The following is a 26,358-nucleotide window of genomic DNA, read 5'->3' as shown; positions in this document are numbered from 1 at the left end:
AAGTCTAATGTCAGTGAGCAATATGGTGATATCGAAATGACTCTCGCAGCGTGAATAATCTCGTATTTACAATCACCATTCCAACGTTAAGCTCGGTCAGATACCTGCAAAATGTCAGCTAGACCGAGATCTTATTCGTAAGTATGATTACGAACTCGTAATTTGCGTAGTTAACGTGAATTTTTAAGGAAACCACCAATGGATTTTGACTTACCGGATCTATGTATGAATTAACATGACATGAAACGAAAGCATGCACTAGTATGGATGTCAGCAACTTGGAGACGTAGTTCTTCAGGTTATAGTTTAAAATGGCATGGCTTAAGATGTTTGTACATTTTATCTGCATGTTCAGTCTCATCGGATGGACATCTGAGATTATTAATTAATTAGCTCTTTACTGCACGCAGTGGCTCATGTGCTGTCAGTAAAACTGAATAGTAATTGCCAACAGTAATTAGATCTACATTATTCTTAACCAATCTAGCTCCCTGGCGTTATGAAACATTTTCTTTGTTCAAAAGAATGTGAATTTTGTTTCTTAAGTATAAAATAACCCAGATACAGCTAATAGCTACAGCTATTAAATGAAATTTAGAGAGAATTTGTTCATCATGTTAGAAGACATTGTTTGTTTGTATTTAAAGACTTTAAGGGAAATAGTTTGGTTCTGAAACCTTCTTTGCATTCCATCTGATAGCATGTGTTATCATGTGAAAACGAAGACCTTGGATTATGTTCTTGTGCTTTGGCCTTTATGACATTGTATTCAACAAAAAGTATAAAGTCACAGCAGGCTTCAAATGTGAATGTATATTGTTGAAAGGAATTGAGTTTTCAAAAGTACCATATTTCCTCTAATAACTGATATGTCTGTAATTATCACAGGCTTCCAATAAGTTCTATGTACAAAGCTGCATGTCATATGAAAAACGCCAGGTTGAAGCTTGGGTGACATACATTCTGTTTATGCCAATACACAGAAACCTGTTCAGTCGGATTTTTCCTTTCATTTTGATACTGAGAGCATAGTGGTATACTTGTTTTTCTGAAAGTCATTTAAATATGTAAGATAACAGGGACTGAGTTAGAGAGATGAAACATGCACCAGTGCAATCCATTATTGATAAGCTGTATGTATGTGTGTATGTATACACCATATGCCTGACTGACTATACCAGCATCATCTGTCACTGAAGGTAGTGTAATAATTATTAGTATTATAATTAATTATGATAATTAAAGTTTGAACTGTGACAAGTGATGTAGTTTATCATCCAAGTGGAATTCATCATTTGTTTTTATAAGTGAATTTATAATGATTATTAATCATGAAATATGATGAATATCTACATATACATATCTAAATTTTAACCCAACCTTTCAGCTGGTGAATTTGAGAATCTGGCAGTCTTATGTTGAAAATACCCCGTCACGGGCAGTCAAGGTGGCAGGTATTTTGAATGCTGTATTTAGATTATCTAACAACAAATTATAACTGTGCATTACAACTGTACTGCCAGGGATCACATACAAGTGATCACTGACTTTATAGATCATGACAGTAATCTGAAGTCTGACCCCCTGAGAATGTACTTATGTATGCTGTCTTTGCTTGTGTGTTTCAACTTTGCCAACTTTTATGAACCAGAGATTAAGCTATTTTTTTTTTCTGGTGAAGCTAGGTTTTCAATACTTGTCATGCCAACATGCAGCTGATTAAAGATAAATCAGGTTGTTTAAGTGAACTTCAGATGGTAAAATTTAAAATTATGTTTATGCACAGTAACAGGATGGTGGGGTAGCCTAGTGGTTAAAGTGTTTGCTCGTAACACTGAAGACATGGGTTCGATTCCCCACATGGATACTATTTGTGAAGACATTTGTAGTGGGTTATGACTCATGAATGTCTCGTGGTAGAATGGCCTTCAGCAACCCATGCTTGCCATAAAAGGCGACTCTGCTTGTCGTAAGAGGAGACTAACAGGATAGGGTGGTCAGACTCACTGACTTGGTTGACACGTCATCGGTTCCCAATTGTGCAGATTGATGCTCATTCTGTTGATCACTGGATTGTCTGGTCCAGACTCTATTATTTACAGACCGCCACCATATAGCTAGAATATTGCTAAGTGCAGTGTAAAACTAAACAAAACTCGCTTGCTAGCTCGCTCGCTCGCTCACTCACTGGTCTTCTTTCAAGGTAGTTAATATGAATGAAGCTCTGAAAGCTATAAAAGCAAATTCCTAATAAGCTTATCACCATACCACAGATTTAATCCACTCTTGGATAAGTTGAAAATGAAAATAATGCATTTTAATCTGTGACTACAGAATGATGAAACGACCTTGAAGACTTCCTTTTCACAGGATGGGCTCTTACACCAAGGTCAACATGGTTGACTGAAGGACCAGACCTATGTTGAGGGTTGTCTTAATGTTTAGGACAGACTTTGTTGTTTTTCCTCGTAAGGGTTAAGACAGTCAAATATTTTTTATAGGCTGACATCAAATACGAACCATAAATATATGCTGTACAGGGATTTTTTAATCAATTTACTGTCTGAATATTTTAAAGAAAGAAAAAGCTGTGGCTGGTTCCTTTTAACATATGATAAAGGTAGATGACTGTATGAAATGTTAATGCCACATTTTGTCTTCATTTTTATTTCGAAGGACATTTTTACTGTAAAACATCCCTTGTCATTTAGATTTTATTTTTGTGATTTGTTTTTGTCATTTTTTTTATTTCAAAAGGCAGTGAATCTCTATACCAATCCAAACAAATGTAGAAATAACGGGTTCGAATTGTTTTTAAGAAGCCACTTGCCACAGGACAAGTGCCTTGAAGAAAGTAACTTGTCTTGACTAATTTTCAACTTGCCCTGATTTTTATGTCATAATCATGATGATGATGACATTGGTGTTAATGTGTACTGGACTATTTATCGAAAAGTGATAAATAACCAAGAAGGATAACCATACTTTATTAGCATTTCAAAAAATTTAATAACTACATTTTGAGCAGACATGAAATGAAATCCAAGTTCATTTGCAGTTTGAAACTGTAAGTGAAAATTATCTAATAGCCCATGGATACCGTTATTTGATTGCCCGAAATGAAAACTGACTTGTCCCGGGCATCTGGCGATGGAATTTTTGAACCCCTGAATAATCCCATTTGTCAGAATGCATATAGGTAGCAAATGTTTGCACATGCAAATGTAGACATTATGTGTTAGGAATAACTTCTAATTAGGTTATATAGTTAGTGTCAGCTACTGGACCAGCAGTGTTCTCAAAGGTTTCACATTTTAGTGTTGCACTATATAAAGGGGCCTGTAATATATACCATGATGCCACTTTCATTTGCATAACCAGCTTCTGTCCTTTAGTGTGTAGCATACCAGTTTCTACCAGTCATAATTGCAGTATTTGCCCTTGGCTTAAAAAATTATCATCAAGGTATATTCAGTGTATTGTCACTGATGGTGGCACAGCTTCATATAGTCATTATTATATTTCTGAGAGAGTGCGCTGTTTAAAAGTCCAAATGCATTTAAAAACAGATTGTTCCTCGAATAAATAATCAGCATTCATCTTGGATATTCGTTTACTTCAAGTGCATCTCTCCTTAAAACGCCTGTGCATCCTCAAGTCCATTTTTTCATGAAAGCTCTGTGCAGCATCCACGCTAACCTACTTGTAGTTAATCACATAGATTGTGAGGTGGAGACTTTTCCAGTCAATATGCTACTTGTGGTATACATGTACACTGTAACAGGTGTTGAAAGTTATTGTGTGACTGCAGGCTACCATTCTGTGTAATACTGACTGATAATTGATTGCACTGACAAATGATTTGGTGCAGAAAAAACTATGTTGTTTGGCAACTGGAAAGTGTAAAAATTTCCAGTACATGGATGATGGAGTAGCAGTTATCAGAATAGAAATTCACACTTATCAGCTTCCATTTTGGTGAGATGAGGCAAGTTTTCTTTAAATACTGAGCAATATTTCAGTTACCATATGTAGCTAGTGAGTTTAGTTCTATGTCTCTTTTAGCAATTTTCAGCAATAACGCAGCAGGGGACACCAGATATAGGCTTTGCACATTGTGCCCAAGTGGAGAAATGAAACAGAGTCTTCATCGTGACAAGTGAACCCAAAAACCACCAGGCTACTCCGCTGCCACTCTAAGGGACTGACAGTTGAAGGAAATAATGTATTACCCAAGACTATTCTTGATTAAATCTTAATCAGTTTGTTTACTTGTTGTTTGCACCACATTTCGTCGATATTGACTAGGATACAATGACCTCACAAGCCACTACTACTGTCATGTTGTTTGATGTTGTTGTGTTGTTTAGTTGGTTTGGAATATGTTATTACAGTTGATGCTTATAAATATGTTTTGTGTATGTTTTCCACTGATTGTCAAAGCTGATGCCATATTGTTCTGATCTTCAACTATGGAAGCTAACAGTACTTACAGTTATTTCTACCAGTCCTAATTACAACCTGACTATGTGGTATGGACTGTAGTACCAATTACTGTGGCTGTTTCTGGAGCCACTCTGTAGAAGTTGGTTGGTTTGTTGTTTAAGACCACACTCAGCTGGAATATTGCTGAGTGCAGCATAAAACTAAACTCACTCACTCATTCATGCAAAGCTACACAGTGTTGGTCACAGATAGCAGTTACATGGTTCAGAATGTTGGGCATGTTATCATGATTTATCAGGACTTTGGTCCTGAAGTCCTCTAAAGCACATGTAGCCTCTGTTCATCAAGCAGGGCAGTGGGCTAGCCTCGTGGTTTCAGCATTCCCTCATCTCGCCAAAGATCTGGGTTCGATTCACTACAAGGGTACAGTATGTGAAGCACAGTTTTGGTGTCCCTTGTCTTGATATTGCTGAAATACTGCTAAAAGTGGTGTAAAACTAAACGCAGTCACTTCTTCAAGCAGTGAATAGGTGCCCTGTAAGTTGTTATGACTGAGACTGTTAGTGTTAACCATCTTGAATCTCACAGCCAGCTTGACTTTGTAAGCTGCTCTTCACCCAGCTGTCAGTAAGTACCTGTTACGATCCATTTAGACTGTTAGCCTTCTTACACCTCATTGTCAGTTTGACTTTGTAAGGTACTATTCACCCAGCAGTCAGTGGGTACCTGTTAGGATTTATACAGACTGTTACCCTTATTGCATCTCATAGAACAACTTGACATTGTAAACTGCTGTTCACCCATCAGTCAGTGGGTACCTGAGAGGATGAGATGATATTGACCATCTAACTCCTCAAAGGCTGCATGGGTTGTATACTCCCAAGGGAGTAGAGAAAGAATGAAAAATGAGGGCCCACGACTCCACCTACATTGATGGAGTTTAAGGAGCATTCCTTCGATGAATGGAATCTGGCGTGATATTATTAGCCTTATTATTCCTAATAGATGTTGGAATGTATGCAGTGTTCTATGCGGCAGCTTGATTTTTGTAGAGAGAAGTCCTGTAGAGTTGACATTATCTGACATATATAGGACTGCTGTAATCAAGCTGGGTATGTCGCACCTGATGCGTGGAAACATAGGGAGTATGAAGGTTGTATGTGTAGTGTGCGAATGTTTAGTCTTGTATCAGTGTTGTGTGGCTGCTGTGTGAGTGTTGAATGAATGTTGTGTGATTGTTGAATGAATGTTGTGTGAGTGTTGAATGAATGTTGTGTGAGTGTTGTATGAATGTTGTGTGAGTGTTGAATGGATGTGTTGTGTGTTGTGTGAATGTATGAGTGTTGAATGTATGTTGTGCGAGTATTGCATGAATGCTGTATGACGTTTGTATGAATGTTCTATGAATGTTATGTAATGGTTGTATGCAAGTTGTGTGAATGTTGTGTGAATGGTGTGTGTTGTATTAATCTTGTATGAATATTGTATCAATTCCTCAAGAAGGTAAGAATCAGATGTCATCACCAGACAAACAAAACCTGTGGACAAAGTCATGCACCGCTATACATTAACCATGAATCACTTCAGGTACCATGATGACTCAGAAGTATTGTATTCTACTCTCCATTAATATCAGATCTGGTTCTAGTCAAACGTCCTGATTATACAATATATCGTTTTACCATTCATCATGATAAATACCCTGTATCTATTCACCTCCATTGCTTAGTGCTGAGGTTGGGTCAAACCATGTACTACTAAACACATTCTGGAAATAGCAATCTAATGAAAGTTGTATATTTGTTGTTGAGTATTTTCTTCAAGTGTTTCCCTTGAGCTTATAGGACAGAGACCTGTATATAGATCTTTTAATGTGGTCTAGACTCCAAGCTAGTCAATACACTCACCGTTTGACACTCTTAGTCACCTCTTACATCAGCACATGATCAGGCATGGATTTCTGAGGGCTATTTCTAATGTATTTTTTTACATATTCTTTTCGAAATTATCTATCTGTATTCTGTTCTACTCTAATGCGAAATTGAAAGTTTGAAAGCTGCTTTAGAATGAATACTCTCAAGTGATACTAGTCAGTGGGTACTAATGCCTAGATCAATGGAATTTCACTCACTCTTATCACTATTTATTAGTCTTGGGTGAAGTGTGAATTTTGAAAGCTCCTGAAAGTTCCTCATGATGAATCTGAGATACTGATCAGGCAAGCTATTCTCAAAACGTTAGTAGCTCTATGATCTTCTTATGCCCATTCGTAACATATTGGCTACAGTCACGGCTAAGAATTCTTAGGGCTAGGAACATTTCCAGAATAGGGGTCCAGGCCAAATCAGTATGCCACGATGGAAAGGAGATTGAGTACAGAAGTTTAAAACATACAAACACAAACTGAAAGTAGGAATTCTGATGTTTGTTTGCCAGAGGGTCATGATCTTTGCCAGAAGGTCATGATCATACGTACAGAGCTTCAGTGTCATCATGGTGAAATTGTGCCCCGTTATCAGGCTACATGACCACCTGTTTGGAATTGGATTGTTATTGTTTTTACCAGAAATCAGTGATATTGGCCTGTGGTGATCTCAGGTACTGATGCTATCACCAAGTGATAATTGGGATGAGGTCACATGTTTGTGATTTGTTTTATCCACTATCTGTTCATCTGACTAGTATAGATCTACAGATGGCAAAGTAATCCGCAGTGCATCTGTTATCACAAGAATGTTTGGAGAGAGAATTATTTTTGTTTAAAGCATGAATGGTGACTTCATTGTCTGTATAGTATATGTATATCCCATCCATTACCATAAATGTATGTTTAATCCATGCATTTCATGTGATACAAATACCGAGAAATCTTTTATTCATGCCTTACCTTACAAGATTGGTACTTAAGTAATATATTTAGGAATAAATATTTAAAATCAAACTTCTTTATTTTGAGGAAAATACAGTCATCAAATGATCATCACGATCCTGCGGTTTGGGTAAAATCACAGGATAATTCATGGCTCCCATAGAAAAGAAGCTGTTGCACATCTTAATGTTATTTCACCAAATCCACTGTTGTGCTGTTGTCCACTAATTGTGTTGTAAGCTTGTGAAAATTCAGTGTAGGGTGGAGGGATTGTCTATGAACCCCCAAGTCCCATGTTATGGCAAGGGATGACTATACAGTTTGCCAGGCAAACTTGCTAATGCTCTGTTGTAAATGTTGTATAAACAGTTAGATATTGTTTATTTATGATTGGGGCTGTACATTGTGATTGAGTATTCTTATAACAGGAGGTGATATAATTGTGAGGTTCCTGAAAATTGTTGAGGAAAATATCATACAATTGTTTTTATAATAAATATTATATCATTAACATTTCCAACACGTCTGTTGTGTTGATATCAGTCATGTTTGTGGTCAAGTTGTGTGGCAGTCTTGAATATGTATGTGGTAAAGCAGTCTTAAAAACAGACACATTTTCAATCCAACTAGTGGCTAAGTTTATTGGTAGTCTAATCAAATTCGGGTATTTCATGTAGCCAGGGTACAATTCATCCATGCATTATATGTGTTGTACAAGATCAGTATTAAGCGATAATCATGATAATGATTATCCATGCATTGTAAGTGTGGTACAAATGTGAGAAATATTTGTCCATGCATTATGTGATCTTCAGGGGTATCTGTTTTGCATGTTTTACATGTGTAATATCTGTGTAGTGTATGTAAATATTATCCATGTTGTATTCAGTATTACCTATGTGCCATCTGTGATACATGAAACATTATGAAATGTTTCCAGTGACGCCAGGACAGGGTGACAGGTGCTTGTTGGCTGCATTGTCACCCACTTGCCTTTAGGTACAGCATTAGTAATGCACAGAATCAATAGGCAGGTTTTCAAAGTCTGTAGTCAGCAATATCCCATGTAATTTGTAAACTGTGTACCGTTGCCAGAATACTTGACTCAGTATTTCGTAATTGGCACCATCTCCTGTCATGGAATTGGTCATCAATATTTGATTAGCATCATGTAGAACATGGTACATTGAACCAATTTCATGTATCTAGTTCTTGAAATGTCAAGCTCTAGTTAACTGGATGCTGCAGGGTTCTATATTGCACCCCATGGTGTTAATGCATCATCAATTCCCACAGATGCACATTTTTGCACATTATCAGTTTGGTTTTTCGATCTTCTTTGAGTGTCCTGTGTACTATTTAGTAGTAGTAAATTATTCAGTTTTAATCTTGTATGTGTTGAAAAGATACACATGAAACATATCAAATAATACTTTGAACATGGTGACAAAACGTGGCATTTGAAACACGTAAACAAAGTAGGGGTTCATAAAAAGTGGAATCTGACATCTTTGTTTCAATATTTGATAACCGTTATCACTAATTCAGTATGATATTTCCATGTGTATTTCAGTTGTTTCCATACAGCGAGAATGTAAAATTTAATCCTACATGAGCAGTTTCGAGTGCTGAAATAAGGTGAAATGTGATTGGTTGACGTCAGGTTAATTGTCCAGTGAGCATTGTCGTTAGCTGACATCTCCAAGTTCATGATGGATTTTATATTGAAAAAGTCTACTCGCTTGAACTATTACAGTTAAATAAAAACTGATGATTTTCTTGTGTGAAGAATCGAATCGAAAGGGTCCAGTATTGAAAACTAAATCGAATCAAGGTCTGGGTGAATCATTGCAGCCCTATGATTGTACCTGCGCTGTAGCCAGATGATCATATTTCAGCTGCTTTTGTCAGATGAGATGATGAGTGACTTATTGCTGTTCCGAATCATGGTCCACAACCAGATTACCAGTTTTCTATGGCTTCAATTCTGACATGTTTGTTGACTTTCTAGCTTGTATGTTTACATCATGTGACAGTCAAATATTTTTTTCAGCTTAAAATGGCCAAGAGTCACCTCTGAAGTCCAATTTCAGTGGAAATGGACAATTATTTTAGGGGAGATTGATGGTGGGTAGGTAGCAGAGAGCAGGGGGCATGTGGCTACTTGTATCTAGCTCTCTGTATAACATTATCCAGAGTTCAAAGATTGTAATCTTGTTGGCAAGGTTAAATTTCAATGGGCACCCCAATTTATCTGTATGAGGCACACTTGGAAAAAAAACCAACCTCCTATCCCCAAAGAAGATATGACCACAAGGGCAGACAACTCTTTCTCTGGTCTGTCTTATAATGTGTGTTATAGATGGCCATGTTGTCAAAGTGTTTGCAAGTTGCTTTGACAAGTTGTGTCCCTTAGGTGCTAGGATCAGCTGGTTGGAAGTTCAAATCTCAAGAGTTGATCATTGGATTGTCTGGTGCAGTTGATCACTGTGGGATCTGGTCTCGGTTATTTACAGTCAGGTGCCATATACCTGAAATATAAAGTAAACTCATTTACTCAGACACTCACTAACTCATGAACATCACACAAAAAAGTAAATGTTTACAAAGTGAGCAACTAGTACTGCAACATTTATGTTTGGTTCTTTGAAAATCGAATCTGACACCTGTTTCGATTTTCGATAACCATTATCACTATTTTGATTCAATATTTCAGTACTTATTTAAACTATTTCCACAGAGTCAGAATGTAATTTTGACTCTATCTCAAGCAGTTTCGAGTGCTGAAATGAGATTAGTTGATGCTAGGTTAATTATCCAGTGAGAATTGTTGTTAGTAGACATCGCCTAGTTGACAATGTATTTCATGCTTAAATTGCTGACTCTGAGAGTTAAATGAATTCTGATGTTTTTACTTGTATGGAGAATCGAATCTTAAATGATTGAGTCCATTATTGAGAATCGAATCGATCTCTTTGGTGAATCATGAAGCCCTATCATACACAGAAGTTGACATCAGTAGATTCCCCTGGTATTGATTTCTTTGGTTTCAGGCTTGACTTGCAACAATTTTTATGCAACAAGACCAATTTTTGTCCAACTTTTGTTGGATAGGTGCTTTCACTGTAAAGATAATATAACTGATATTCACAGTGTATCATTATGGCTTCTGTAGCATGTGTATGAAATAAAGTCTCACCAGAGAAATAATGTATTTTAACATTTGATGCTTGAGTGATGTGTAACAGATGGTGTGAGAACCAGATCCATCGTGTGTACCTAGAGAGTTGATAATCAGCTCCTGCATTGTTGGAGTGAATCCAAGAGCACTGATAATCACTTTTATCAGTACCTACATTTCTGGAATGGATCCTAGAATATTGATAATCAGGACGTACATTTCTGGAATGGATCCTAGAATATTGATAATCAGTATGTACATCCCTGGAATGGACCCTAGGACATTGGTATTATGGATCTTCAAGTCTGGATAGTCAGTACCTATAGTGTTGGAGTGGATCCTAGAGAATTGATAGTCAGTATCTGTTTGTTGGAGTAGATCCTAGAGCTCTGATAGTCAGTATCTGTATTGTTGGAGTGGATCCTAGAGCTTTGATAGTCAGTATCTGTATTGTTGGAGTGGAACCTAGAGCACTGATAGTCAGTATCTGTATTGTTGGAGTGGATCCTAGAGCACTGATAGTCAGTACCTGTATTGTTGGAGCGGATCCTAGAGCTCTGATAGTCAGTACCTGTATTGTTGGAATGGATCCTAGAGCACTGGAAGTCAGTATGTGTATTGTTGGAGTGGATCCTAAAGCTTTGATAGTCAGTACCTGTATTGTTGGAGTGGGTAATCAGACCTTTTTGTTGCAGATATTGGTGTTTTTATGATTTTTTCAACACTTTATATTTTGGATTAAAGTCGGATTCCATCTGTTGTTATCATGATTATTGTATCACAAGTACTGCTGAGTTTCATTCAATAGTTATATATGACCTCAATCACTCCTTGCATTCCTCAAGCACAAGTCTGATATGTCTTGCTCACTGGGATTCTGTTGAAGGTAGCATTAAATCCATTTCACTCACTCACTCACTCTTTGTCACACCCTGAGTTGGATACCAGTGACTTAAGTCTTGCCGTCTACATCATTTGTCAACAGATTCACTTTTCAGAACCACAAATGGCGGAACGACAACTTGGACATATTTAACACTATGCATGTTTTCAGGCGAGCTGGCGAATCTCTGTATGAGCTGCTTGGGCTTCAGAAGACTGCAACTCAAGATGACATCAAGAAAGCCTACAGAAAGGCAAGTATAGCCATATGCAACAAACTCAGAAAACAAATACATGACTAAAAATACCATAGAAATAACAAATGTTGATTTTAGATATCAGTTGTTGTTGTTGCTTTGTTGTCGCATAGTATGTAAGTCTTCCCTTTTCTATCTAGCCATCTTTCCATCCATCCATCCATCCATCCATCCATCCATCCATCCATCCATCCGTCTGTGACGTATTTAGTCAGAATCATTGTTAGATATTCCACACAAAAATACCAAATTGTCATACATGACTTCTGGTATTTCTGTTTCCGTGGTAACAACTTAACATTGTTCATAGTAATGTGTTATTTCACGAAGCTTCAGGTTGATGGGGTGTCCTAGTGTTTGACTTTGAAGCGTTCACTTGTCACGATGAAGACACAGGTTCAATTTCCCATGTAGGTACAATGTGTGAAGTCCATACCTAGTCTCCCCTGTCGTGATATTGCTGGAATATCGCTAGAAGCAGCGTAAAACATACCTCACTCACTCATTCATTCATGAGATTTTGCATGAACAGAGATCAAGCTGTCAACTGGTGGCTTCTACACTCTTGGTATTTCAAGTGCAGACTGTTAAGGGTGTTCTGTACATCCTTCACCAGCCCAGAACATTTGCCACGCTTAATATTACAGCATATTATTATCTAAACATTATATTTTCCAAAACATATCACCAAGCCTTAGTAAGATTTATGCATGTTATAAGAAGTGAAATATTGATCAGTCAGGAGATAAGGGCACAGAAGCCACAGCCTTAATGCTCACTATCTTCACCACTGGACAGGACTAATTTGCTTCAGACTTCAGAAGATCAAACCTGAACACACTCCAGTTAGAATTGATCTACAGTAACCCATGCTGGCCATAAGAGGCAACTAATGGGATTGAGTCGTCAGACTCGCTGACTTGGTTCACACATGGCAACTTTTCACAATTGTGTGCTCAGTTGCGTGATTGATGCTCAAGCCGTTGATCACTGGATTATCTGATGATGTTCTTGAAAGGCATTTAGAAGTTGGATGGACTTTCTCTTACTCTCTGTCTTTTATTGAACTGATGAAGGGGCAAGAATTAGCTCTGAAACATTATTTCGCATGTAAAAAAGGAGGTGTTATCTAAGAAACGTATTATGTATTTACTGTATTCCAGTCAAGACATGATCCTTATAGCTGCAATATTGCTAAGTGCAGCTTTAAACAAACAAACAAACAAACAAACAAATCAGGTTGAAAAGGACATGTTGAGATAATATTTTGATGCTTCTCACTCCTTAGGTTGAGACAGAAGTCAAGACACAACGACCAAGGTGTCATTATTTAGGGAGCTCAGTAAGTCAGGATCTGACAGGAAATGCACAATATGGATGTTTCATGAGGCCATTATTTCTTTCATTGTGCTCAGTGACTCTAGCATGAAGGTTCTATATTAAACTTGGACATCTCTCCTATTGCCGTACATAACACAAGCTGTTGCGTTGCTTATAGTATTGATTTTAACACAGGACACATACTCTAGAGAATGAATGGTAATCGTCAGCAGTTTGTCTCTGTGCATTATAACACAGTCAGCAGTATTACAGCTATGTCACGGCGACCTGTATATGACTGGTCTGGGCAAGCAAATCAGTGGTTGATAGCATGAGCAATTGTTCAAGTGTATTGACTCACAAGCATTGACACATTCTCTTCCCACAGAGGTTGCTTGTCAGATCTTCCTATGAACCTCTGTTCTAATATAGCTCTTTCATGGTGCGAATGCTCAAGATTTGTGATCGTTTGCAATCAGATTTAGTTGTACAATCAGCAGCATTGTTACAAAAGTGATCTTTCATAAGGCTTCGGTAATTTCTGTACTCTTCAGAAATACTAGAACCAATTCACCAGCGTGATGTGCAAATGTTACTTCTAGACAGAACTCTCTTATGTAATAGCGGATCCATTGCATCTCCATGGCCGTTGTTCACAACGGACAAGCTAGCCATAGAATAGAAGTTTCCTGCGGGGAAGGGATATTTGTTGTCCCGCATTAGCTTGTTTTGGTCATGTTGAATGTAAGTTGATGTAACACCTGTTCTAAGTGGATAGAAAGAAGAGAGATAATTCATGTTTAGTTTTTCCACTAGGGGTTTTTATGAGAAACAGGAAACATTGCCATAATATCAGAACAGAGGTTTGTAGGAAGATATGACAAGTAACCTCTATGGGAAGACAATGGCATTCACACAACAACAAACAATAAACTGAACCTCATATTACTGTCCTTTTCACAAGTTAGGGATAATTTTAAGCTAATGAAAATGAGACCCTTTATTCAGACACAGTACCTCCATCTACATAATCACTTCCTAAGAGTTTACATCAGGCATGCGAGTAATGAAGCTGTGAGGCTCTAAATTCCAGAGGTAACAATTCAGACATTCTGACCAACGTTTCTGATTCCAGTATCTCTAAACATGACAGAAAAGGAACATCAACACAGAGAGTTATGGTGCACTCAGAGAAAATATTGTGACTGATAATACCCTGAACCATTTGCTTGTTGTTTAACACAGCACTTTGTAATATTCCAGCTAATATGACTTAGGTCTGTAGATATTCAGGTGTAGATTTTTAGTGCTAAGATAGGTATAAGTGCCATTCATTAACATTAACTTATGACTATCTTAGCGCTAGAGAGCTTCGTAAATTTTTGCCAGTTCTTCATGAGTTGTACGACCTGAAAAATATACAATAATAATTTATCAAACTGATTAATGCTTTTCTTGGTGTTCATTTCACTGGACTGCACATTTTTTTCAGCATGTTAAGTTGGTCTGTTTCATTACATCTTTTTGGGGATAATTAGATTCTGTTGAAATAAAAATGAAAGTAAAAATTATTGTCAGAATGTGTAGTTAATATTTTATAAAATACTTCTTGTTATGAAAAATAATGTTTTAGGTCAGTTTTAGCTACCAGTTGCTATGTCCCTTCTATGTGTCTTCAATGATCAGTCAGATGGTGTGGGGTGGTAGCCTAGTGGTTAAGAACCATGCACTCATCACACCAAAGAGCTGCGTTCGATTCACCACCTGGGTTCAGTGTGTGAAGCCCATTTCTTGTGTCCATGATATTGCAGGAATATTGCTAAAAGCAAAAAAGCACTCACCCACCAATGAGATTCCACCACATTTATCACTTGCCTTTGCTTCAAGCATAAATCGGTGCACAGTCAAGAAGATGTTTAGGAATAAGCAACGTCTGTATTGTAATGAAAGCTGACTGATTTTGCTTCAGATTGCGTCAAATCACTTTAGCAAGTTCATTGAAAGCATCAAAGATTTTTTAAATATTTGCTATGCGTATAAATCTTGTTTGACAAAATCTGTAGCACAAGGTCAAAGCCACCAATACTTTTGCTGTGCCAGTCTTCTCCTATTCCTTTGGGGTAGTTGAATGATCAAAGCAACCAAGCAAGTTCATTGATAGCATCAAAGATTTTTTAAATATTTACTGACCCCCAAATTATCCCAAAATATATTTTTTTTTGCAAATCCTTGACCCAAATCTGCAGAGCAGGATGTCAGTTTCACCATGTAATTGTTGTGGAGATTTGATGTTATTCAGTTAACTTGATTGTTTGTGGGTTTCCCACAGTTTACAAGTCATGATCTAATATAAGCAGCTTTTGTAGAGACCAAGATCTAATATAAGCAGCTTTTGTAGAGACCATGGTCTAATATAAGCAGCTTTTGTAGAGACCAAGATCTAATATAGGCAGCTTTTGTAGAGACCAAGATCTAATATAAGCAGCTTTTGGAGAGACCATGATCTAATATAAGCAGCTTTTGTAGAGACCAAGATCTAATATAAGCAGCTTTTGGAGAGACCATGATCTAATATAAGCAGCTTTTGGAGAGACCATGATCTAATATAAGCAGCTTTTGTAGAGACCAAGAATTAGCCCTAAAGCGCTTGATAGTTGCTACTCTCATACTAAATTTAATGGCTAGACATGGTAAATTGGCTGGTATCAAAGCTACCTTCATCTAAATTATGGAAGTGTCTTTTGACACAAAAAATCTGTCCTTTGTATCATCATGGTTGTCATGGTGATACTATGAGAATAATGATGATCAATGCCATGATTATGCTAGTAGTGGTTGTTTGGGTTGAGTGCGTGAGTATGGCTTACTGCTGCTTTTAGCAATATTCCAGCAATGTCATGGCGGGCGACACCAGAAAAGGGCTTCACACATTATATACACGTCGGGAATCGAACCTGGTTCTTCAGTGTGCCAAGCCAGTGTCCCATGGGTTAAAGTAATATACAAGTTGTTATGGTTGTGATTGTGATGTTTACAGTTGTCATGGTTGTTATGATAATCATGGTTGCCATGGTTGTTGTTGCCATGATTGTCTAGGTCGTTATGGTAATCATAGTTGCCATGGTTGTGGCAGTTATGGTTGCCATGGTTGTCATAGTTATCATCATCATGGTTGTCATGGTTATTGTTGTCACGGTTATGGTATTCCATGGTTGTGTAATGATAGAAATATCTTGTATTTTCAGTTGGCTCTTAAATATCACCCTGACAAGAACCCCAACAACCCAGAGGCAGTGGAGATGGTGAGTAGAACAAATCTTGAATTTTAGCTTTCAAAGGCACAAAGATTTTTTTTGGAGTTTTAAGGCTTCAGGCTAAAGTGAGAATCCAGAAGCAAAAGTCTTGCAGTCAAGATTTAGTCAGTATCCATTTTCTTTGTTCACCTTCAGTGGGCGTGCTGGCAAAGGCTCCAGACTAGTGATCCAGCGAGATTGAGGTGTCGGTTTTGAGCCCACCTGTGACTGGGTGTAAAACCAACTTTGTGTGCAGACTCTTTCAGTGTTGTCACAACCCCTAGTGTACAGTACACAACCCTGAGCACTTAAAGAACCCACGAATATGGTATATGACCAGATGGCGGCCACTTTAATAAATGCAAACACCTAGTTGCGGGTACAGCAACGTGCAGTGAACTTGAACAAAGTACTGTGACTATGTGTTCCAGTCCACCCAGCTGTTAGTGGGTAGCTCATTAAGATGAGAAAGCCACATTAACTTGGTGCACCTAGTCCCTGCAAGGGTTGTATAGTCCCAAGGGAGTTGAGGTTGATAATAAGATGTGCTGTTGAGATTGACATCCAGTGATCGAGGGAATAAATACCAGCACCTTCAGCATGCACTACTGCGTAGATATGTGCGCTATATAAATATCCTATAACCTATCCTTCTTCATCCGTTTTTCTGCTGGCATGTGACTCACCCCCAGTGTAGAAATGAAATGCCTCCTGTTTTGCCTTTTTTCTGTGGGTGATTGCTTATGTTGATAGCATGTTCTTGTGAATTCATCTGAGCTCTGCCTTCCTCTGAAATACCTAATCTTCCTCAGCCATCCTGCAAAATATCCTGTTTTCATTTGAACAAAGTCAGGTGGTCATGGTATTGTAGCTGATTTGCATATACTGTGTTAACTTGATTAATATCTTACTGTAACTGTGTGCAACTGGCTGTGAAGAGTTGTGTCCCTTTGGCTCACCAGAAATCTGTGGCAAGGGGTTTAAATCCTGCCTCAGACTGATATATATGAGATGACAGTATCAACAGCTTGGTGTTTGTCTGAGACCTGCAGACCTGTGAAGATCCTCGGTTAATTACAGATTGCCATATGGATGGAATCTTGCTGTGTGTCTCACTCACCCACTCAAAGATCCGCATCACTGTCTGCTATCTTTCACATTAAGCTGGCACACCATGATATTAGTTGAAAACTTTACAAGGCGGACATGAGTCATTCAAATTTACTGTCTGTATGATTTTCTTTTCTTAAATTTTGAAAGTGATGCCAGTTAGTGCTGATCACATGGCATTGTACAAATTAGTGTTTGTAGTTGTTCAGATAATTGTTTGAACACACCATGCTTGTTGTAAGAGTAATGAGTTTGGGTAGTCAGAAATGCTTATTTGGTTGACTCACGTCATTGTATTCCAGTTGTGTAGATCAGTGCTCATGATGTCAAACACTGGGATGCCTTTTGCAAAATCAGTTATTTTAACCACTGCCTTCCCAAAGCTGAAGTATTGCATTGACTGGCATTTAACAAACAAGCAAAGACATTGCAGTTGAATGTTGGTGTTGTAGTTCAAGGAGATCAACCGGGCCCACAAGATCCTCATGGACTCCACACGAAGGGGTATCTACGACCAGTATGGATCCCTAGGAATCTACGCAGCTGAACAGTTCGGCGAGGAGAATGTCAACACTTACCTTGTTCTGACAAGTCCATGGTGCAAGGTGAGTACTCATTCATATATGTGGGTAGACATTCCCATGTGTCAGTAGACATTCTCATGGGTGGGTAGATGTTCTCATGGATGAATAGACTTTCTCACGGATGGGCAGACATTCTTATGGGTAAGTAGACATTCTCATGGGTGTTTAGACATTGTCATTTGGGTAGACATTTTCATGGGCAAGTAGACATTCTCATATGTGGGCAGACATTCTTGCAGGTGGATAGACATTCTCATGGGTAGACATTCAGATGGGTGGTTATACATTTGCATATGTGGGTAGACATTCAGATGAGTGGGTAGACATCTGCATACATGGGTAGACATTTGAAAGCGTAGGTAGACATCATGGGGGGATAGACTTTTGCATATGTGGGTAGACATTCATGAATCATTACACTAAGGTAATCATACTTTCAGACATGGGAAGGAGGAAGAGTTGCTTTCAAAATGAATTTGGCAGATTTGCCATTTAAGAAATAAGAATTTATTCCGCAGTGTCTGTACCAGTATTTATTGACATTCCATTTTGGTATGGAATTGGAACATGTGATACCTATAGTTGCCCAGATTTTGATTCTGATGTTTAGACTTTAATGTCTGCCTGCAGTCTGACTAATTGTGATGATTGTTCGTGTCCAGGCCTTCGCCATCTTCTGCTGTGTGATCACGGGCTGCTACTGCTGTTGCTGCTGCTGCTTGTGCTGCAACTTCTGCTGCGGAAAGTGTCGGCCACAGGCACCGGAAGATGAAGGAGAATATGCCAATCTACATGTGAGTAGCCTGTGACACAATGTTTGATTGGACTGTCATTGGTTGCTCAATGGTTACCTGATGCGACCTTCTACTAGGTTTTGTTGGACTCAGTGGTGGGGTGTAACGAAATACACTGAGACGAAGTTTACTTAGACTGTCACAGACTCCCGCCATATAGCTGGAATATTGCTGATTGCAGCGTAAAACTAAACTCACTCACTCACTCACTCACTCACTCACTCACTCACTCACTCACTCACTCACTCACTCACTCACTCACTCACTCACTCACTCACTCACTCACTCACTCACTCACTCACTCACTCACTCACTCACTCACTCACTCACTCACTCACTCACTCACTCACTCACTGATTGTTTCAAGATGCACAGTGTTGTATTGAACATGCCCATATATGGACCTACTGATTACTTCAGGATGAACCAAGCGATTCACCAGAAGGGTCACCAGTCACGACACAACCCGGATCCACAGCCTCCTTCAAGTCAACTGATGCCATCCCATGCCCGCCTCCTCCTTCGGAAACCACAAATCTTAATGCAGATACCAAGCCGCAGTACGGCTCGGAGGATGCAAGTTGACCGTCCAGCGTCTTATAAAGAATAACGAAGGCTCGATATTTTCACTTCCATATCTTAATATACACCAGCAGGGATAGCTAGTGTTCGGTTGACAACAGACGGAAGCTGATTCATATTAAGCATGCTGATTCACACAAGACCAATATTCTGTTTCCAGTGAAAGATTTTTCCGCATTCAGTCATTTGTTGGGATGACAGTGTCTAGGCTTTCCATATTCACTTTCTCTAAATGCTAGTCTTTTTGCTAGTACTCTGTATGGATTTACAGTCTAATAATTTTGAAGTCTTAGCAAATTCAATATACTTTTTTCAAATTTGTATAACCTGATCAAGAGAGGAACATTTTTTCTCTTTTCCTTGATGGGTTTATATAATTAATCTTTTCCCGTTTCACTGTTTCTGTGTATATTTCTACTGTACAAACTGTTAACAGACTATTATAGAATATTAATTTGAATTTTAGGATACCTTTCTCACATCCTGTAGGAGGAATTGATGAAATCCATTATACAATTCAGCATATGTGTGTCTTTTGTGATGAGCTGTATACTTTGCCAAAGAAATACTGTTTGGAGCAAGAGGTGTATTAACCATTGAAATGAAATAATTTTGTGTTACCGATAATTCTTAGAATTCAAATTATTATGTTTTGTAGACAGTTGTTACTGACAAGAGGTGCTCATAAGTTGGATCTCTTTAAATACACTACTTGAAAGAAGTTATAGACTATTTCATTCTTTCTTTATGGTCCCTGCTGGCTTTTAGCAAGACAGTTGGATAGTTGTTTTGAAAAGGAATCGAGTGGCCCTTTTCAATTTTGGGTTTGGCAAGCCAGGATAACTTGAGTACTGTGCTATAATTGTGTGGTCCTTGTTGACTTTGGATTGACAGAATTCCTTAGGTGATAAACAGACATTGGGGGCTGGGGATTCTTTTTGCGGGACAGATTAACTGTATGAATATGAAAGAACAGTATGGCCTTTTCCGTTTTTGAGTAATATAGATATCCTGGCAAAGGTGTTTTGTACTAGTTATTTCAGTCTTTTGTTATGCTCTTTGTCCCAAAGAGTTTGGTGGTTGACTTCTATTACAGTTTGGTTTTTAAGCACTTTGTCACGTGTGATACTTAACGCCATCACGACTGAATATGAAGCAGGGGAGACAACTCAGACACAGCATGCACAATGGATATCGATCTCCTTTAGTGGATCAGCTCCTGAAGCAGACAAGTAAAACTGCAACCTCTTCTTGGCTTGATCTTTTACACACACAAGACTATTCTAGAAATTTTTGTGCACCATTAATTTAATTTGTTTCAGTTACCAATGTATTGACATGAATGAAATCAGCATATTCAGAATGAGTACAATATATTCCAATTTCTAATTAATCGATAAGAATAGTACATCTCAAGTCATTCTTATTAAGATCTTACTAGTTTACTTAATATTCAGGGTGGGGGTAGCCTAGTGGTTAAAGCATCTGCTCATCACACCGAAGAGCCAGGTTCGGTTCCCCACATGGGTACAATGTGTGGAGCCCATTTCTTGTGTCCCCCACCATGATGTCGCTTGAATATTGCTACAAGCTGCTCACTCACTTAATATTCAGATTTAGCAGGTGGCAAACATGTTTTCATGAATGCAAATACTAATCCAACGTGTCTACATATAGGTAGTTTTGTTTAGCTGTGAACTACTCTCGTTTAATCTAGAACTAGAAAACATGTAAGCAACTAAAATTAAATATGGGAAATAATACTAATAGTGGTATTTGTTATGAGCTATTGTCAATTCATGCTCAGTGTGCAAATATGATTATTCCATCAAGTAATGAACCACAAGTTCATTATCGTTTCCTGGGGAGAGTGCAAAAATGTAGGGAGACTAGTGTGAGTGTGTCTATTTGTCAAACCACTCACTACCTTTGATAAGCATCGGTAGAAAGTATTGTCAAAAGACCCTTTTACATCTGAAAAGGGGCATAATATTGTGAGGAATAGTCGTATGAGAAGAATACTTTGTAAAGGTGGGTAGTTGGCAGTGGCGGGTCAGAGGTTCCTGCCCTTGACCTAATGTTTGGAGGACCAAAGTGGTGAGTGGAATCATGTTTCCGATGGTTACAAATCTATTTCAGTTTGAGTCAAGGGTCCTTTCATTTTGACAATCATGTCCTTAGACAAATGAATCGTTTGAAAGTGTAATTTTAAGATATACTATTCAAAGTAAGTTAAGGATCAGATGACACTTCTGTCTTACTGTGGTTAATCTGCCATGGGGTAACAGATTAACGAGTGTAATAAGAAATCATCTGGTGTTCTTAACTTCTTTTGATTAATATTTAATGGGCAGTGCTATAAATGCAATAAACCAACATGAAAATCATGTTATCCTATAATCATGCAAGTCAGGTTACCATACTACCGAAACTTCACTTGTACTCGACCGCATTGCTTTACAATGTTTGAGCGATTGATAAATCATAGGTTCACACTCCCAGTAAATTTTCTGTAGGGTTTTCCATTGTCAAGTTGCTGTAGACAAACATGATTGAGCATTTGACTCTATATTATAAAAAGGTTATTTGCTTTTACATCACAATCGTGTATGGTTTCTTAAATAATTTCAAAGAGTGACGATATGTCTTAGGCATTGAATTTTTTAGAATGACTTTGTTTGGTAAGATTTTTAACCAAGTGTTTATCATATACAAGGAATAAGAAATTTGTAATGCTCACAATATTTTTGTATTCCTTTGTGATATTAAGAATGCAGACTAGGCTACTACTCTGAGTTTTCTCTTGCATGTTTGTACACAAGCTACCTGTGCTTGATCTCACTTGATGAAACTGTGACGAAAAATCTGTTGTACATATCAAAGACCATGATAATATATATGTGTATCTATACTATTGCAATGCCCTGCACACGGAATACTGAATCATGAATTCAAGTTGTTATGCTGATGTTTGAATTTGGTCACTCATTATGCAACGTAGTAATTTTCTGGAAAACGTTTAGATAGTACTTTAAAAATCATTCACAGTGTTTCAGGCATGTTTTGTTCAGCATTGATTGTTTATACTTTTTTCGTTTTTAATGACATTTAAGGCCATAATGCGAGACTGATGTGAGATATAGAGTCACAGTCTGGCTTTGAGCTCTACCTCTGTTCTGCTTTTCTGTAGAACATTGCGTTTGTGGAACTTGTGAAATAGGGAGGAAATTTGATGATAAAAGGTAATATTACAAAGTGACAAATTTTATTTGTCTCAAGAATGTACAATTTGATTGTAACAAATTTGCTCTCTTAATTAATTGTATTTGAACATCATGTTGAAGTATGAGTTTATGCCATTGATTATAGACATAATTAGATTCTATCAAAGTGTTATTAAAAATTGTGAAATCGTCTTTACCTCACTACATAAGTATATTCGTGTATATATGATATAGGCTATACATAGATATATATATGTTTACCTTCAACCTGTCTTCATAATACTGTTGCACATATCACAGGTAGTTTACATCTCTTCTATAGATACTGAACTCTAGGTTATGTCCCTTACCTCTGCCAGGAACCAGTTCCAGCATTCACCCAATCATGATATCCTTTGTTCTGTCAGCACCATGCCCATGACTCTCTCCAAAATCTGAAACGTCTGAGACATGGAGCATACATAATCCTACCTCTCACTTTAAATGACTATGTCATAGTAGAATGGAAATACTGAACCCAGATCAGTGACTGGTGTAATGACAGTGTACGGTTATCAGCTCATGTAATCTGTAAAGTTGCCCTTGAAAAACATCTTAGAACCCAACATTGACCCAACCCTGTCAAGCTCTCCTGTACAGCCTTGTAAACCGCTTGCTGATCAGTCCTGTCTAGGTCTTGCTGTACAGCCCTGTCATGCTCTTGCTGTCAAGCTCTTCTGTACAGTCCTGTCATGCTCTTGCTGTCAAGCTCTTCTGTACAGCCCCCTCTTGCTCTTGCTGTATATTCCTGTCAAGATTCTGACAAGTGTTTTGACAAGGACAGGATAATAAGGGACAACATTTACCAAACACAAGGTTCTTAATCTCCATTTCCTATTTTGGTCGATTGTCTTTATGAGAACAAATTGATATGTCTATGTGATGAAGTGCCCACTTAGATGCAAGGGTTGGGGAATGCAGCTCAACCAGTCTGTTGAAGTCAGTTTTCAGTAAAGTACATACATATTTTAGGGTAGTTTTATTTCAGTTGCTGTAAAGTATATGTCCATTGATAGTTCTTTTTGTGGATATTTGCATGAGCTAGATAATTTGTGATACACCTAAAGTTTGACATTGCCTGATTCACAAATGATTTGGTACCATTAATGCCTCTTTTGATGCAGGATTTCAACAGGACATAGTTTGTTTGTTCCTTCTTCTTAAATTGTATGTGATAAATTGTAGGGTGTTTAATGTCATGGTGGTACGTCCCTGTTCATGAAATGTCAATTTGTGCAATAGATGTGATTGAATCAGTGGGTGTGAACACGAGCATTTTCACCTCATTTGCCTCTTTATTTCACTTGATGCAGCCATTTTAGATACTCTAGCTGTGTTGCCAAGTGTGTATGAAATGTGTGGTCATCATGATGTTGGACTGGGGTTCAGTTTTGTCACTCAAAGGCTGTGATCTATTTGTCTAGTGGGACAGTTCTTGCATTGCAATTACATAGTATTTGCATTTTATTTTCTCTGTATTTACATTGTGTTAACATATCCATTAATGTGCACTTGAATGGTATTTGCCTTTGAATTTGTTTTTACAGTGTATGAACTTTGAAAATATGTTTGCCTTTACATTGGACATTTATTTACATTTGTATTTGCATTGCATTCACATTGTAAATATGTTTGCATTTACATTGTAACATTGCATTGCATTGCATTTACTTTGTACATACATTTGCATTGTATTTGCAATGCAATTACATTGTAAATATACTTGCATGGCATTGCACTGTTGGACATTTGCATTGCGTTGTGTTTTCAGTTTCATTGCAATTGGGGCAACATTACTAGCTCATCTACCAGTTGAAGCATGCATGAGCATGTTACCTACACACTTCATTTCATTCTTAGAAGTTAATAACCCCTTACTGCTTTCTTGTAGATGTGACAGTTTAAGAACTCTGGTTAACGTTGAGCCATGAAGAACAGTCTAATTTCCAATTTACTATTAGTACCAATGAGAAGAGTCATATTTTGATTTTCTCCAAATCTTGAGAAAATGAAATCGTTGGCTCCAAATGCAGTCTTCTTGTAATTATGTGATCTACTTAAGGTTAGTCCACAATTATCATTTTACTAAATGTTTATAATTAGCATGGGGCAGGTACTGTATTAATGTTTAGTTAATGTTTAGTGATGAAGTCAGCAAATGTATCCTGCAGCAAGTGATGTTGTCAGCACTAAGATCATTTGCGCATACTGTACAGTAGATGGTGGAGTAGATGGTTGTACATGTTCCTGTGAGCTCATTCAGGACATGAAGTGAAAATAGAGAAAAGAATTGTAAAATCTTTACTCCTATCATATTTAATCAGAACTGTATGTTACCATGGTTACTAAATTCACAGTGATGGGGTTAGACATCTGGAGGAAATAATTGTTTCTGAGAAACATCAGACTATAAGGTAAGGGCTTTCGAGAAGTAAGGATTGGTTCTTTGGGGAAACATCAAACTATAAGGCAAGGGTTTTGGAGGAGTAAGGATTGGTTCTTGGGGAAACATCAAACTATAAGGCAAGGGTTTGGAAGGAGTAAGGATTGGTTCTTGGGGAAACATCAAACTATAAGGCAAGGGTTTTGGAGGAGTAAGGATTGGTTCTTGGGGAAACATCAAACTATAAGGTAAGGGTTTTGAAGGAGTAAGGATTGGTTCTTGGGGAAACATCAAACTATAAGGCAATGGTTTGGAAGGAGTAAGGATGGGCTCTTGGGGAAACATCAAACTATAAGGTAAGGGTTTTGAAGGAGTAAGGATGATCTCTTGGGGAAACATCAGACTATAAGGTAAGGGTTTTGAAGGAGTAAGGATGGGTTCTTGGGGAAACATCAAACTATAAGGTAAGGGTTTTGAAGGAGTAAGGATGGGTTCTTGAGGAAAATCACAGTTTGTTGGAGGAGAAGGAATAGCTTCTTGGAGAGACAACTCTACGCTAATTTGTTTCTTGCATTCTGTGTTTTTTTCATCTGTGAAGGTGGATGGAGAGGTGGTTTCTGAGGATTGATAACTTGCCGTAATTGATAGCGGATATTCATTTCATGTGATTACCAAATGCCAATTGAAACACACTCTGAAAAGTTAACAGGTTTTCTTTACACTGTCACTCACCTCCATCACCTATGATGATAAGAAAGGTCAGACCAATTTCATTTCTTGTTTTGTGGATCTGCTGGTCATATTTTTTCAAGAATATGGAAAAAAAATATGTTTTCCCCACTCAAAAAATAAAATCTGTATGTTTTTTTTGGGCCAAAAATGTAAACTCTCCAGAAATTGCCAGAAGTGAAATACTTTTCATATTTAGAAGAAATATTACTTTGACTGGTGATTTTATTTTATTTTTTTTTGCCTCCTGCCTTTAGATTTTCTGCAGACAAGTATCTCTTAAACAAGAAATAAAATTGGCCAGGCCTAATCAACTTATAAAAAAGTGATGTCATACCTCTGCCAATATTGAAATAACGATTGCAGGATGTCCTGATTAAAGGATTGACACTTGCAAAACAACAAATATTTCATTTTGTCTACATTCAGTAATCTGAGCAATCATTGGCCTCAGTTCTTGTTTTCTTCCTTAAACAACTACAATATTCTCACTAGTGACGGAGGGACAATGTATACTAAACCTGTGGACTACACTGAAACAAGTATTATGTGTTCATTTCATTTTCAACTGATCAGCTGTGCAAGGTTATGAAACACTTGTGATATGTTTTGTGCTGATACTTATGTCTAAATATTTGTAAATAAATCATGTATGTCATTGTCCA

At 37.7% G+C, this 26,358-nt stretch overlaps 1 protein-coding gene across 1 annotated transcript; it reads left to right on the top strand.

Annotated features, from left to right (window-relative positions):
- LOC137261577 (dnaJ homolog subfamily C member 5-like) lies at positions 1-26,358 on the top strand. The gene is made up of 6 exons (XM_067799352.1): positions 1-137; positions 11,551-11,632; positions 16,201-16,257; positions 17,811-17,963; positions 18,605-18,736; positions 19,157-26,358. Exons 1-6 carry the CDS (start codon positions 112-114, stop codon positions 19,319-19,321), a joined length of 615 nt encoding a protein of 204 aa, XP_067655453.1. The 5' UTR covers positions 1-111; the 3' UTR covers positions 19,322-26,358.

The sequence above is a fragment of the Haliotis asinina genome, chromosome 14 (genome assembly GCF_037392515.1).
Source record: "Haliotis asinina isolate JCU_RB_2024 chromosome 14, JCU_Hal_asi_v2, whole genome shotgun sequence".
NCBI lineage: Eukaryota > Metazoa > Mollusca > Gastropoda > Lepetellida > Haliotidae > Haliotis > Haliotis asinina.
Note: the sequence above shows the minus strand (reverse complement) of the source record. Positions and strands in the feature narration are given on the sequence as shown.

Excerpts from the sequence above, each read along its gene's own strand:
- LOC137261577 (XM_067799352.1), top strand. The coding sequence starts at position 112 with ATGTCAGCTAGACCGAGATCTTATTC. Across the intron at positions 138-11,550 it reads GCTAGACCGAGATCTTATTC|GCGAGCTGGCGAATCTCTGT; the intron begins GTAAGTATGATT and ends GCATGTTTTCAG. Across the intron at positions 11,633-16,200 it reads TCAAGAAAGCCTACAGAAAG|TTGGCTCTTAAATATCACCC; the intron begins GCAAGTATAGCC and ends TTGTATTTTCAG.